The sequence below is a fragment of the Ailuropoda melanoleuca genome, chromosome 10, assembly GCF_002007445.2.
Source record: "Ailuropoda melanoleuca isolate Jingjing chromosome 10, ASM200744v2, whole genome shotgun sequence".
In the NCBI taxonomy this organism is placed as follows: Eukaryota; Metazoa; Chordata; class Mammalia; order Carnivora; family Ursidae; genus Ailuropoda; species Ailuropoda melanoleuca.
In genome coordinates this window covers 55,169,823-55,185,662 of record NC_048227.1, presented here as the reverse complement: position 1 = coordinate 55,185,662, position 15,840 = coordinate 55,169,823, and the positions used below count along the sequence as shown (strand labels likewise).

The 15,840-nt window shown below is 35.8% G+C and overlaps 1 protein-coding gene across 2 annotated transcripts in view; it reads left to right on the top strand.

Moving 5' to 3' along the window:
* Positions 1 to 1,201: 1,201 nt before the first annotated feature.
* Positions 1,202 to 15,840, top strand: part of HACE1 (HECT domain and ankyrin repeat containing E3 ubiquitin protein ligase 1) — a 103,941-nt gene continuing 89,302 nt past the window's right edge. For both annotated transcript variants that reach the window (XM_019797279.2, XM_002917046.4), the window contains exons 1-5: positions 1,202 to 1,383; positions 7,061 to 7,115; positions 8,479 to 8,568; positions 9,327 to 9,431; positions 13,864 to 13,939. In XM_019797279.2, coding sequence (XP_019652838.1) covers positions 1,308 to 1,383; positions 7,061 to 7,115; positions 8,479 to 8,568; positions 9,327 to 9,431; positions 13,864 to 13,939 — 402 coding nt within the window. In that variant the 5' untranslated portion in view covers positions 1,202 to 1,307. The remainder of the gene's footprint in view (positions 1,384 to 7,060; positions 7,116 to 8,478; positions 8,569 to 9,326; positions 9,432 to 13,863; positions 13,940 to 15,840) is intronic.

Genomic DNA, 15,840 nt, shown 5'->3' with positions numbered 1-15,840 from the left:
AAGGCAAGAAACAACAAATGTTGGAGAGGATGTGGAGAAAGGGGATCCCTCCTACATTGTTGGTGGGAATGCAAGTTGGTACAGCCACTCTGGAAAACAGTGTGGAGGTCCCTTAAAAAGTTAAAAATAGAGCTACCCTATGATCCAGCAATTGCACTACTGGGTATTTACCCAAAGATACAGACTAGTGAAGAGAAGGGCCATATGCACCCCAATGTTCATAGCAGCCTTGTCCACGATAGCTAAATTGTGGAAGGAGCCGAGATGCCCTTCAACAGATGACTGGATTAAGATGATGTGGTCCACGTATACTATGGAATATTACTCAGCCATCAGAACGAACGATTACACATTTGCAGCAACATGGATGGGACTGGAGGAGATTATGCTAAGTGAAATAAGTCAAGCAGAGAAAGACAATTATCATATGGTTTCACTCATTTATGGAACATAAGAAATAGCAGGAAGATCGGTAGGAGAAGGAAGGAAAGAATGAAGGGGGGGGTGTAATCAGAAGGGGGAATGGACCATGAGAGACTATGGACTGTGGGAAACAAACTGAGGGCTTCAGAGGGGAGGCGGCTGGGGGACTGGGATAGGCCGGTTTGGGGTATTAAGGAGGGCACATATTGCATGGGGCACTGGGTGTTATACGCAAATAATGAATCATGGAACATTACATCAAAAACTAAGGATATACTGTATGGTGACTAACATAACATAATAAAAAATTATTATAAAAAAAAAGTCACACATGTAAAAAAAAAACAACCCAAACAAACAAGTATGCAACCCCCAATCAGCTATATAGGGCAGTGAGAGAATTGAAAGAAGCTGCTCCTCTCCTGTACAACTTTGAAGGGCAGGCGAGGGCGTGGGGCCACAAAGCTAGTCTCTCCAGGAACTTGGGGGTACGCCCAGTCTTAGCTTAGCTTCCCGCGCTCACCTCTTTACCCTGGCATCTGCGTGGTATGGGCGCGGAGCCACCGGCAAACCTAGCGTGGCTCCGCCTCAGGCGCGCTGGTCCGCTGGCTCTGAACTACCGTTCCCAGAAGGCCGTGCGAAACCGGGAGGGAAGCGGCGGCGGTGGCAGGAAGAGCGAGAGCGGCGGCCGTGGTTGTCCCGTCAGTGGTCGGTCCGGCTGTCCCCGGCTCCCAGAGGCAGGACGCAGTCCCCAACGGCTCGTGCAGCTCCNGTGGGCGGGCGAGCCGGTGCCTGCGCCCTCCGAACGGGCCGGGGGCGGGATGTAGGGCGCTGGGCGCGGAGGCCGCCGGGGCGGCGGGGTGGGCGCGGAGGGCGCGCCGAGGATGGAGAGAGCGATGGAGCAGCTCAACCGCCTGACGCGCTCGCTGCGGCGCGCGCGCACCGTCGAGCTGCCCGAGGGTGAGCGGGGCGAGGGGTAGCGGTGTTTCGGGCATACGTGGCGTGGAGGAGGCGGAGATCGGGCTGAGGCGAGGTCGGGTGGATAAAGTAACCGAAAGCCGCGAAAACGCCCACATTTACTGTTCTTAGCTGGGAGGGGCCAGGCCCGCTGGTCCCACCCAGGCAGGTGGGAGTTTGCTGGAGGGTCTGGGCTTTGCGGGCCCTGGTGCTGGAAGAAGCAGGACAGAAGTCTCTCCCGACCATCGATTTGAGGTTTTGGCCAAGGGGCAGAAATAGTCGGATGTCGGAGACCCGGATTCAGAAAACATTACAGTTGTGGGTCATTTTACAGCCGTTGCTAACTGGGGGTAGAGAGATGCACCAAAATAGTATTTTTTTTTACTTCAAGCTGCAGAGCGGGAACCAAGTAGCCTCTCTTCTTTTCAGAAATGGAGAGTACTGTATTTTGATATTTTGACAATAAACACAAATAAAAGGGTGTTAAATATCAAATATGTACTCTTAAAGTACTGTGCTTGTGTATATATACACTTTGAAACTATGCCTGCCTGTCTTCATTCTTCATTTATTCATCAGACCTAAGTGTGGGTTGGGAACCTTCCTTCCACATAGAGGAATAAGGCGTGATCCTTGTAGTTCAGGAATTTTAGTTCATTGTGCCAGGGTTTCTTTAGAGCAGGTAAAGCGCTAGCAGTAAAGAAGGTGAGCAATAAAGCCGTTTTGTTTGCAGCCTCATGAATTCTCACTTTTTAGTGGCAGTGGGAGATGGCAGTGCTTCCTCTAGGAGGCTTTCTGTTCCCTATGCCCCGGTGAGAGAAGGGTTAGGAGGTTAAGGCTGGTCTTTTTTTTTTTTTTTTAATGCATTGTATTAGTGTAGCTTTCATTTTGCAAAACTTTCTTTGAATTGCTGCTGGAGAGGTGATTTGTAGGTTATAGGAGACCTTCGGAGAGAGTCATCTAATAAATGTGGGACTGGGAACTTTGGGGATAATTTTCATGAAAAAATTTCTCTACTTGGTATTAAGAATAGGGATGATTTGTGAGACTTTCTGAAAAATAATTTTCTACTTGGTACTTTGCTAGTATGAAATAGTTGACTGAAAATAATTATGATTTTAGTAACTAGACTACCAAGTTGAACTTCTACTTTCTGTGTTTTCTTTCCAACTTTTACCTTTGAATCCATTTCTTGAGTGCTCTCCTCATTCATTTTCCACAAATTATTCATATGGGTTAGTGAAGAACACAGCATGCACAGTTTCATTGACTTGGCAATTGTGTTGCTTAGTTTAAATCCCACTATTTTTTACACAAATATGATTTAGAAGACTTTGATAATGTTTCCTGGTCTTAAAATTAAGTAATATATTTTCATTGTAGAAAATTTAAGAAGAAGGAAAAATTCAAAAATCTGTTATTCTACCATTCAGTAATAAACAATGTTCATATATTCTTTATTCCTTCTATTATTTTTTGTTTTTCTTTACCAAATTAAGATCATACTGTATATAGTCTTTTATTTTGCTCTTAGAAAACATCACTTTTAAAAAATATCTATAAATATGCCTAATGACATTGCACAATTTTATAGGAAACATGTAACAAATAGTGAATTTAATTTTTGTTTTGATACTAGATTTTATGAGGAGCAGCTTTGTAGTTTAAGTCTTAGTCTTCCTCTAAGTCTTTCTTCAGGATTAATAAGTGGAAGAAGAATTACAGATCTAATTATGTCAACATTTTTAAAGCTCTGAGTATCAACCTCTCACCTCTTTAGAAAATTCCACCAACAGTCTTGAGAGTCCCTGGAAACTAGAGTCGTAAGTAAAAATGAAACATTTTCCCATGTTGCTAGGTAAGAATGGCATCTTGGCTTTCATTTGTTTTTCTTTTATTAAAATGAATTTGCTCATCCTTGTTCCTTTGTCCCTAAGTTCTGATGGATCTTTCTTTTTGAATTCTCTGAGATTGGCTTTTTCAAGTACGTATATGTATGTGTTATAAAAATCTAGTTATATAAATCCAGATTGTTGTGCTTGCATTTTAAAGATTGCACGAAAGTTCTGAGACCTCTCTAAATTTAGAAAATCTTCAGCTACTTATTTTGCTGTATTGGAATTCAGTGATTAATAAGCATCTAATTGGAACACATTATTAAGGTTTGAAAGTTTTTAATCAGCTTTTACTCCAAAATTAACTTTGTTGCATAGGATTAAGCTGCAGATTTGATTTACTGTATTGGATTCTGGTAGAACACATTTATGTTTCTTTGGGATGATGAAAACCTGTATATTACTGTGAAGTAATATCTCTAAATAATGGAGTGCAGGTTGTTGAGTCATCCTGGGCAGGGCTAATATAGGAATATTCTTGTGAGACAGGAAGTGAAGAGAAAGAAATTACTCTAGGGATATAGATTCTCAGTGGACTTTAAAAAATTGGTTTATATTGTTTGATTATGTGGAAAAATAGTCCTAAATTACTGAATTTACAATGAATGTAGCTTGTGTTGTAAGATAATGGAACTTGAGCCCATATTAACCTATATTTGAATTTTGCTTAGGGTGATAATCAGTTTTTTAAAAATTGCCCCCATTTTCTCGTTTAAAGAGAAATAGTTTATAATATAATGAATCTGAGCCCCCTATTCTTTAAGGTTTCCTTTTAGTTGTGGAGTCCTGGAACTTTATCAACTAATCAAAATGGCCAACATATCTAAAAAAGTGAGAGATTAAGCTTTTTTTTTTTTATCACTCTGAAAACTTTAATTATATACCTAGTTCTTAAGGTATCTTCCTGAGTGTGGAGAATGAAGCACATGAGAACAAATTTTATTCTGTTCTTTCATAGTATACTATTTTCTGGATAGTCTCCTCCTAGCATCATAGTTGTGGTTATATTTATTTTCTCATACCATTTAGTGTATGTGAGCTATATTTTTATAAGGTTATATGTAAATTAAAAAGTGAGATCTATATCTAAATTTTGTCTCAATAAACACCCTATTAAATAAAACCCATGCAAACCTTATGAAGCTCATGCTCACTTTAAATTATGTACTAACTTGATTTATAAGTTAAAAATAAGGGTACTTCCGGGGCGCCTGGGTGGCACAGCGGTTAAGCGTCTGCCTTCGGCTCAGGGCGTGATCCCGGCGTTACGGGATCAAGCCCCACGTCAGGCTCCTCTGCTGGGAGCCTGCTTCTTCCTCTCCCACTCCCCCTGCTTGTGTTCCCTCTCTCACTGACTGTCTCTATCTCTGTCAAATAAATAAATAAAATCTTTAAAAAAAAAAAATAAGGGTACTTCCTGTTTATGACTTTGTTTATTATGGAGAGACTTAATGAAATTGTCATGGTTTGGAAGTTCAGATGTTTGTTGGGGCATGTATCATATGAGAGATAAAAAATGTTGCCATGCCCAGGGAGGCTGAGTGGAGTATTTTTCAACTGCTGGTGGTGATTCACTGGTAGTTAATGAGAACAATTTAGTGCAGTCAGCATTTTAAAAAATGAAATAGAAGAGAATAAAACAAATTAGAGTGTATTGCACATAAAAGACTAAGTACTGTATTGTAGACCTTTTGGTTACTGTATGTAGTATACTGGGTGTACTATAAGATTTTTTCTGTGTGGGCTCTGGAATCAGCCAGGTTTGAATTCAAGCTGAAGGACTTAATGCCACCATCACACAGCTTGTTACTTAATTTAGTGCTTAGTTTTTTCATTTGTAAAATGGTGATAGTAATAGTACCTACTCCATAAAGTGATTGTGAGGATAAAAGAAATGATGCATGTAAAATGTTTAAAACAGTGCCTTTAAGATAATCATTTAAAACATTTGGACTTTTAGGACTAGGATTTTTTGGTATTATTATTTTTTTGTAGTGAAAGAGTTGTTGCTTCTGTATGCTGAACTTGTGAACAGTCCTGACTAGGACTAAATTGCTTTTCAGGGATATACTTACACTTAGTGAAATAATGAACAAAGATGTGAAGAAATGGTGATAACTTTTTTCCTTCTCTCTGGTGTATATTTCTTCAATATATATTTCTAAATATGTAAACTGCTTTTTTCAAACATAATCACAATACAATTGGTAGAGCCAACACAAATGACAATAATTTTTATTATCATCAAGTCCTTATTAAGTTTTCTTCTTGCAGAAACATCCTCTTACAGTTGGTTTGTTTGGATAAGTGCCCAGAGTCCACATACTATACTTGGTTGATCATTTCTTAAGACTCTTTTAATGATAACAATTCCCCTTTTTTCTTCCTTTGTTAAAACTTTTTATTTTAAGTAATAAAAGACTTACAGAAAAGTTGCATAAAAGTACCCATGCATCCTTCTCCCAACTTCCCATAGTGTTCACATCTTGTTACAACCATAGTACAGTTATCAAAACTAAGGAATTAACATTGTCATACTACTGTTAAGTGCATTACAGACTTTATTAGAATTTCATGAGTTTTCTCACTAATGTCTGTTTTCTAATTTAGTGTCCAAAGATATGACAATCCATTTAGTTGTCCATGTTTCCTTAGCCTCCCCAAACTAATAGTTCTACAAACTTTTCTTATATTTAATGGCCTTGAGACTTTTTAAGAGGACTGATTGGGCATTTTGTGGAATTCCCCTTAATTTGGGTTTGTCTGATCTTTTTTCATGATGTGCTGTTCTTAGTGGATCGTATCAGAGGCTACATGATATAACATGATAACACTATGTATTATATCTGGTGATATTGCTGTTTATCAGTTGGTCAGGGTAGTATTTGCTGGGTTCTCCATTGTAAATTTACTGTTTTCCTTTGTAATTAGTATTTTGGGGAGATACTTTGATACGATGCAAAAACCCTTTTTCCTCCTGAAACTTTAACTCTTTAATTTTAGCATTGGCATTAATGTTTTAAGAGTTGTCAGAGTTACTTCTCTGTAAATAACTTACAAAAAACCATAAACCTCTAAAATGCATTGAATTGAGAAATGACCATTAGTAATATATAAAAATAAATCCAAACAAAGATGAAATTTACATAAGTATAGTCTAATATCATAGATATTGTTGACTTTTAACCTCTCTCTTTGGGTCCTATTTCTGTGAACTTATTCTATAAAAGATATAACTGAAAATGTGAATAGTGTAAAGTAACGGGAAAGTAAGATTTTAATGCTGTTTTGTAAAAGCTTCTAAAATAATTTCCTTTGTTATAATATTGGCAAGAGGCAAGTACTAAGTATATTTAATGTTTTAGAATTATTTTAACATATATATATAATATCTATATATGCTTAAAGTTCCCCCAAACTACATGTAAGTTTGATAAAACATGAAGTCAGTAAACACTTTTTTGGAAGTAAAAGAAATTTCTGTTGATAAAGCTACAGAAAATATTAGGTCTCATTTTTTCTGTCAAATCCCGAACCTAAGCATTTTGGTGATGATGTAAAGGGGCCTAGCATTAGAATAAGAAGTTTTGCATTGTTGCAAATTTTGAAATGCTTCTGGTATTCTGCACTATCTTTAGCCTTCTTTCACCTCTTCTCACTTTTTATATGTAATTAAGAAAACTCTGAGGTAGTTTTAAATATCACCCTTTGGGAAAAAATAGGACGTAAATTAATTCTTTTTATGTTTTTTGTTTAGTTTTTGTTTTGTTTTGTTTTTTACTCAGATAACGAAACTGCTGTTTATACATTAATGCCAATGGTTATGGCTGATCAACACAGGTGAGTGCCTATTTCAAATTTATGCTTTTTGTATAACTATACAAAAGAAGGGTGCCTGGGTGGCTCAGTTGGTTAAGTGTCCGACTCTTGATCTCAGCTCAGGTCTTGATCTCAGGGTCATGAGTTCAAGCCCCATGTTAGACTCCACACTGCATGTGGAGCCTACTTTAAAAAAGAAAGAAAGAAACATAACCCCCCCAAAACTAAAAAAAACCCTAAAAAATATGAGAAGTATAAGTTTACCCATGTTATGTACACATACAAGCACACACACAGTTTGGTCATAGATGTTGTCCAGGGACACGTTACTTAACCTCTGTTACAGTTTATTGTCTGTGAAATAAAAACCAAGATTATCCAAGGTCCATCTCAACTGTAAAATTCTGTGGTAAGAGATGTTCTCAACAAATTATCAGATATTAAGTCAGTTATTCGGTTGGTCACTGACAGAAAAAAACATGGTGATGGTTGCAGTCAGAGATCACTACTGATCTTTATTGCAAAAGGATAGGGCTGATGGACAGCTTACTTCCTAATGTTCTACTTTGTTGTTCTTTTTATTGATGTAGTGTGGACACTCTTTTTACAGGGCTCATATGAAGTATAGTTATCTGGCTGGGTGATGAGATGTTTATACTTGTAGCAGGCACTGCTGTGGTTAGCCATTGGGTAGTTGGTATAATATGGTGACAAGGAAACTGTTTTGAAACAAGTTTAAAGTATAAATAATTTTTTGCTTTAAACTTCCTGTGTGATACAACTAAAACATGTTTAAATCTGATTTTTATTTGGCCAAAATTAATATAGATAGGCTATACTTTTTGCAAGGGGAGCAGCCAGCCCAACTCTGTTTCTCAAGAATCTAGGAGGATGAAGCCAACTTAGGTGTCTTCAGAGCAGATGATATAGATCAGTAGATGAGGAAAACTTCAACACCAGTTTATAGGTCAGTGCAGTTTTTTTTTTGTTTGTTTTTGTTTTTAAGATTTTATTTATTTGAGAGCAAGAGAGACAGAGAGAGCACAAGCTGGGGGAGAGGCAGAGGGAGAGGGAGAAGCAGACTCCTCACTGAGCAGGAAGCCCGATGCTGGGCTCCATCCCAGGATCCTAGGATCATGACCTGAGCCGAAGGCAGACGCTTAACTGACTGAGCTACCCGGGTGCCTCAGTGCAGTTGTTTTTTGAATGAAACTGTGCTGGCTGCCATGCTATGCTTAGAGAATAGTGCTTTGTTTTTTTTGTTGATGTAGGACAGAACTTTTTGGATAATTGGTTAGAGTAACTAAAGGGCTATTAACTTGAGTTACTATGTTTAAAAAAACATTTTTTTTAACATATTGACTTTTATTTTCTTTGGGCTTAGGTCTGTTTCTGAGCTACTATCAAATTCAAAGTTTGATGTCAATTATGCATTTGGACGTGTGAAAAGAAGCTTGCTTCACATTGCAGCAAAGTAAGAAGGAAGATATTTTGGATTATAGTCTGGTCTAGCACGGTGATCAGTAAGCCTTGGATCAGTGTTGTCCCACAATAGTTACGGGAAGAGATGAGAACAGACTGCTGAATGGTTCTTTATTCTGTTTAGAGCATAGTGTGCTCTGTTTGCATTCTTTTCTAGATATGTTAACCTTGAGACCAGACTCAAGTCTCACATCTACTGTCTTAGCTTGCTGTAGATCAGATCAGTAGGTTGTCTTTCCTGGATGTACTTGAGAGGGTACATTCACTGAAATTTTTCTCTCATCCTACCAGTATGAAATTTTATATGTTAACTGCACATGAAGCCATTGACTTTATATTTTTTACTTAGGTGTGAGAATGATTTTTATCCATAATCTTCCAGCATGTAGTCAATCAATTATTGATATCTAACTTCCTTTCAGGACTTAGGTAGATATGTTAAAATTAATTTTTCATAATAAATTTGGCTTCTGGAAGGCCAAAAAGTTGAGAATACTATGTGTTTCTTTATGTATTAATACTTTATTTTGCTTTATTTGAGCATCTCAAATACTTTATAGCTTTCATAATAGAATGTACCTTTTTGAAAGTAGAGGATATTTACTATTTGTAACAAGTTAAATCAAATTGTAGGTGAATAACGGACCTGAAAAATAATGTGTATAATAGAGCTTTTTGTTTTTTTAATTAAGGTATGTCAGCTATGGCTGTTTATTGAATGTATCTGAACTGTTTTTAATATTGCTTTAGTTGTGGATCGGTGGAATGCTTGGTCCTGCTATTAAAGAAAGGAGCAAATCCTAACTATCAAGATATTTCAGGCTGTACACCTCTTCATTTGGCAGCTAGAAATGGGTAAATATTTTGTCTCCTTGAGTAGCTTAAGTTGTATTATCAGTTATGACTGACAGTGTTCAAGGCACTCTTGATTTGGTGATTTTTTTTTTTTTTACCAATATTTGCCTTGGGAAGAGGGTTGTGGGTAATTATATTAAATATTTAAATAACTATCATATTTAACAATTTATTAAATTGTTTACTAATATTTTTTTCTTGAAAATATTCTTGAAGTTCATTTTTACTTGTATTATAATGATATTTTATTTTCTAAAACGCATCGTCACCTCTTTTTTTGGTGTCCTTTTTCCTGACCATTCTTTTCCGCAGCTATTTCCATACCTTATTTTCTAAATTGCTTATTCAGTTATTTTTATTGATGGGATTAAAGACAGAATAAATATACCCAGCTTATTTATAGCTTTTTGAGAATGGGCTATACCATAGTAAGCTTTCGAAATTAGGGTAGCTTACTTCTTTCAGTGCCAAAAGTTATTTTTCCTTTTAATTGACAAATTCCTTTTAAATGACAAAATTTTTCTAAATAAATAATGTCTTTAGTACCCTTCCTTTTGAAATTCTTTATTAAATAATTTTTCCCCTTATCAAGGTAGTATTTCCAAAATGTAAATATATTTTTGCCTTTTCCTGATAACTCTGGTCTTCATTATGAGCAGCTTTATGTTATTGTGTGCTGTTTTATTTTATTTTATTTTTTAAAAAATTTATTTATTTGAGAGAGAAAGAGAAAGAGAGATGCTTGAGAGAGAGAGTGGAGGCAGGGGCAAAGGGAGAGGATATCAAGCAGACTCCCTGCTGAGCATAGGGCCTACGACGTGGGGCTCCGTCTCAGGACCCTGAGATCATGACCTGAGTTGAAGCCAAGAATCAGACACTTAGCTGACTGAGCCTCCCAGGCACCCCCATTGTGTGCTATTTTAAACCCTACTATACTTTTTATGGCTTGCTTTCTCCCTTTTTTGTTGAGAATTTCAGATGTCACATCTCTGTGTCTGCCTCTACTTACCACTATTTTTTACATCTTAAAATTCTTTTGCACTGAGGGGTGCCTGGGGACCCAGGCTCAGTTGGTTAAGTGTCCAACTCTTGATTTCAGCTCAGATCATGATCTCAGAGTCCTGGGATCGAGCCTCACATTGGGCTCCACACTCAGCAGGGAGTTTGCTTGAGATTCTCTCCCTCCCATCTACCCCTCCCCCCTCTCTTGTGTGGGAGTGTGTATGTGTGTGCGCTCTCTAAAATAAGTAAATCTTTAAAAAAAATTCTGTTGGACTGAGAAACCATACCAAACGCCTAGAATTATGTTTAAAATGAGATAAGTAGCATTTGACTCAGGGTTTGAAGAACTTATATTTATAAACATGGTCAAATGATATAAAACATATATATAAAAGTATATTCCTGGGGCGCCTGGGTGCTCAGTTGGTTAAGCTTCGAACTCTTGATTTCAGCTCAGGTCATGGTCTCAGGGTTGTGAGATCCAGCCTTGTGTCGGGCTCTGTGCTGGACATGGAACCTGCTTAAGATTTGCTCTCTCCCTCTCCCTTTGCCCCTACCCCCTTCTGCCCCTCCCCGTTTCTCACACACACACACAAAAACGTATATTCCTATGTGTTTCTTTTTTTGTTTACTCTCTCTTTTTTTAAAGATTTTATTTATTTATTCGAGACAGAGTATGAGTGGCGGGAAGAGAGGGGCAGAGGGAAAGGGAGGAGCAGACTCTCTGCTGCGTCCAATTCCAGGACCCTGAGATCATGACCTAAGTCGAAGGCAGATGCTTAACTGACTGAGCCACCCAGATGCCCCTCTTTTTTTGATTATTCTTGAAAATATTTTTGTTTCCTGTTTTGACCTGGAATACTAGGTAGTTGATGTAGATGCCTAACTGAGATATGGGACTAAAATTGTATACTGCATCATTCTGAGACCAAATTTTTGCATACAAGGATTGAAGTAGAACCAAAAATATAAGAACCATAGTGATATCTAGGTTGGACAGGGGAAAGGCATACTCCTTTGATTCTGTTTTGTCTGATCCAGTTCTTGATTTAGCATGTGAACCAGTTGTCCACTGTTCTGATAGGTAACAAGGTGTCAATGTGCTGATTAAACAACTGTTTTTATAATAATTAGCCACACTGGTTTTGTTTGTAGGGTGTCACACCCAAGGTGATAGATCTTGTTGAATTAATTCCTTGCTGAATTGATCTCAGATCTAGATACATTATCCCAACCATTGGTAGGATAGTGACAAAGCTCTTTCAAAAAATTACACATAGAAAAATATCTCAGCAACTGCAAGTGGAAAGAGATTAATGCACAGTGGGGATAAAATATCTATTGCCATTGTAGTCAGAGACTTAAGTCATTTAGGAGATTATTACTTTTTTTCTTCTTCTAGCTTTGTTGAGGTATAAGCAACAGAATTACAAGATTTTTAAAGCATACATCATTATGATTTGATAGACCTATACATTGTGAAAGGATTCCTTGCATTTAGTTAATAAACACATCCATCACTATCACCTTACATATTTTTTTTTTGGGTGGGTGTGTGAGAACATTAAAGTTGGAGACTGTTACATTTAAAGGTGAAGAAATATGACAGAAATCACTTGATTCATACGGCAAGTCAGTGAGGAGGGAAGGAATAAGAAGAGTTTGTAACCCTAATGTAATATCTAATTTGGATGCCTTCCTGTTTCTATAAAGATTAATTTTGATATTTAGCACTTGACTATTTTAGTTTTTGTTATTGGGTGCCTTGTACAACTTAGAGTTGCTCCATAAATGTTTGCTGAGTAGCTTGAGTACATGTTACTTCCCGTAGCTTCTGATGTTTTCAGAAATAGCTTTTTATTACAATTTTTATATGAGTTCAAATTTGTCTAGATAGAAGCAGAAGTTGGAGGAGACTTCTGCCCCTTTTGCTTGTCCATCAGTTTTTGGGAGTTTGTTTTTTGTTTTGATTCCTCAGTTATCGTTAGATGAGTAGTATAATTCTTCTGGCCTGTTTTATTATTCCTCTCTTTAACCGTTAGTGCTGGGTGCGTTGGTGCTTAATTGCCCTCCAGTAGAAGACCCATTAAGCTACCACCGAGCACTAGGATGGTTTGCCCCTGTGTCATTTGGGTTACCATAAGCTTCCCATAATTGTTGCAATATCTGGGCAGGAAAATAGTTGCTTCCTGTACAGGAGGATCCAGTGTTGCTCATGGTTATATGAGATTGTTAAAAAAATAAATAAATAAAGACTTCAAAATTGTTGTGTATTCTTAAGTCACATGTTGGTCAAATTTGAAACATGATTTTCTTCTTTATTTTTGGGCTAGGTTGTGACTTCATAAAGGGCAAAGCTCATGTATTAATTAATATTTTAGCTCTAATTCTTGGCAAAATAAGTGCTCATTTAGTGAATTGTTTTGACATACTGAGATTCTATAAAGTATCAATAATGATTGTTAAATGAGAAGAAAAGCATGCATTTCTCTCATCGTGCTGTCTTTTGCGATTCATTTTTGGGATAGGGAGCATTATGGATTGCTGCTTTTCTTTATCAGCTCCCCCTAAACACCTCCTTGGGACTATTTCCCGGCTCATTTCCACCTAAGTGTTTATTTTGGCCATACGCCAGTGGTCTAAGACAGGCTCTTGAAGATGTTTTCGAAATCCAGCAATATGGGTATAGGCACACAAACACATATTTTAAACAATGTATTCATTTTAAGAGGGCTGTTGTCTCAGGATTATTGAAGATTTATTAACTACGGTGTTCAGAACAGTGTATTAGATAAGCTTTGTAAATGTTGAACTTATAAGTTTACTCAGAACTTTTTCTTTCTTTTCTTTGATTATAATGCTGTTTTTAAATGACATTTAATTTCATTTCAGATACAAAAACCAAAGCTAGAAAAGTAATTTGTTACACCTTAAAAAGATTTATTCAGTTAATAAAAATTTTAGCTATTAACTTAAAAGATTGAATAATTAATAGTAAAGTTTTATTGAGTTTCATTGAGAGCAGCTAGCTGTGCTTAATATTGAGTTTATTAAAGAAATACACAATTCATGGCATGAAATTTATGATCTAATTGAGTAAATAGTAACATATATACATACATACTCTATTTAGTGTCTGTTCTGTATATATCATATATAGTACCATTTATGTAGTATATCCATACGTTAATACCATATATGTAACACATGGTATATAATATGCTACTTAATCCCCTACATATACACTGTTACACATTTTTTATATGTCACAATTTTTCATTTTATTTCAAATGTTATAATGTTTGTTTAAAAACCTATAGATTGATACTTGCCATCAGCTAATGTTGAGTGTAGTCATTATTTCAGTAAAATAATTGTCACTTGCTTATTTTTCTCGTACCAGTTATCTGTGTCTCTTTTTTCTTTTCAGGCAGAAGAAATGCATGAGTAAATTATTAGAATACAGTGCTGATGTCAACATTTGTAATAATGAAGGCCTTACAGCAGTAAGTGCTAAGAATTTTATGTGACAGTTTTAAAATACTTTTTAGAAAATAATAATGAAGGTGATAATAGTGCAAAGTATAGTGCAAGTATTTCTGCAGGTTACTTCTTTGTGTAATTAATAAGATGCAGAAAGATTTGAAACATAGTTCTCGCTGTGTTTATTAAGAGAAGTTATGGGTTCACTATGTTTCTCCTTTCTACTTTTTTTTTGTGACCTTTCATTTATTTTGAAGGCTTATTCCTCTAGCTTTTGTCACTGACTTTCAGGGGATTTTTTAGGAGCATCTCTGCTGTGTTATGAGCTCATTATAGGAGAGCTATTTTTTATCATGACTTTTAAAATTATTTTAATATGTACATTTCAGAAAAATTGCTTAGCTAGGTGGAAAGGAAAAAAGGTAATGAATGGACTGATCACTAACTGTATTGTCTGCCCTCAGAGATAATCACTGTTAATATTTTGTTCTATATCCTTCAAACTTGTTACAGCTTACCTGAGCTAGTACTTTTACCCGTTTTGCTGTGTCACTTTCTTTTCAAAAATAAATTAATGTATTTTTGATCCATATAGATGTTTATTTGGAAGTAGTGTGGGATATTTCTGAAAAGATTGTTGAAATCCAAAAATTTTTAAAAATTTGATTTTTATTTTAATTCCGATATAGTTAATATACAGTGTTATATTAGTTTCAGATGTACAATATATTGATTCAATAGTTCTGTACCTGAAATTTAAAAATTTTAATCATTGTGATCATTTAATGGAGTATTATTCATTTTAGAAGTAGAGATAAAATAGAATTACGTGATTATTGAGAAATTATTTTGAAGTTGTGACAGAAGATGTTAAATTTTATATATTAAATTTTACCTTCCTATATGTGACATTATGCATGTATGAATTAAGTGGATGGTGAGAATCCATTCACAATGTCTATCAAGTCAATATGTTGTATACTTTAAATATCATACAATGTTATTTGTCAATTATACCTCAATAAAACTGAAAAAAATTTTTATTAAGTTTTTAATTTTAAGTCCAGTATAGTTAACATACAGTGTTTTATTAGTTTCAAATGTACACTGTAGTGATTGAACAATTCTATACATTATTCAGTGTTCATCATGGTACGTGTATTCTTAATCCCCTACACCTATGTCACCCATCCCCCCACCCACCTACCCTCTGGTAACCATTAGTTTTAAAAGTCTGTTTCTTGGTTTGAAAAAAAAATTTTTTTTTTTTTTTTACCTTTTTGGTAGTATTTGTAGATTCTGCATCTTTTAATTTGTGGATAGAGAATATTATTTATATACCATGCCAGTTTTCAAGACTTTCAGATTAAAAAATTTTTTGAAAGTGGGGGTGCTGGGCATAAAAAAACAGCTTCCCTAAGATTTGCTTTATTCTGTGAATGCCTCAATCATTATTATATGGAATCCACAGTTCCTGTGATAATCTAGATTTTGTTATATATTAACAACATAATGCCATCTACTCTATAAAGAAAAACAGTACAGTGAGTATTTACAAGATGTTTAGTGATATGGTAGCTACTACCGAGGATTATAAAACTATGGAACTGACATAGACCTATCCTTAGGACACTATCTAGTATAGGCAAGATAAGATGATCAATATTAACATACTCTGTTTAATCACTTAAATTTTTATCTGTTAATTTCTCCCTATCACTCCTGAACTTTAAGGAAAGTAGAGTAGAAAAGTTTTAAAAATCAAATTTTTACCTAAAATATTATTAATGCATATATTTAAAGAGTCAAATGACTCTACAAAGCTTGTTATAGAAAAATAGTCTCTGCACTCTTTCTGCCTGGGACCAACCTTCGTGTTTTCTCCTATGGCCCTGCATGGTATAGTGTGCCTCTTGGAAACTAT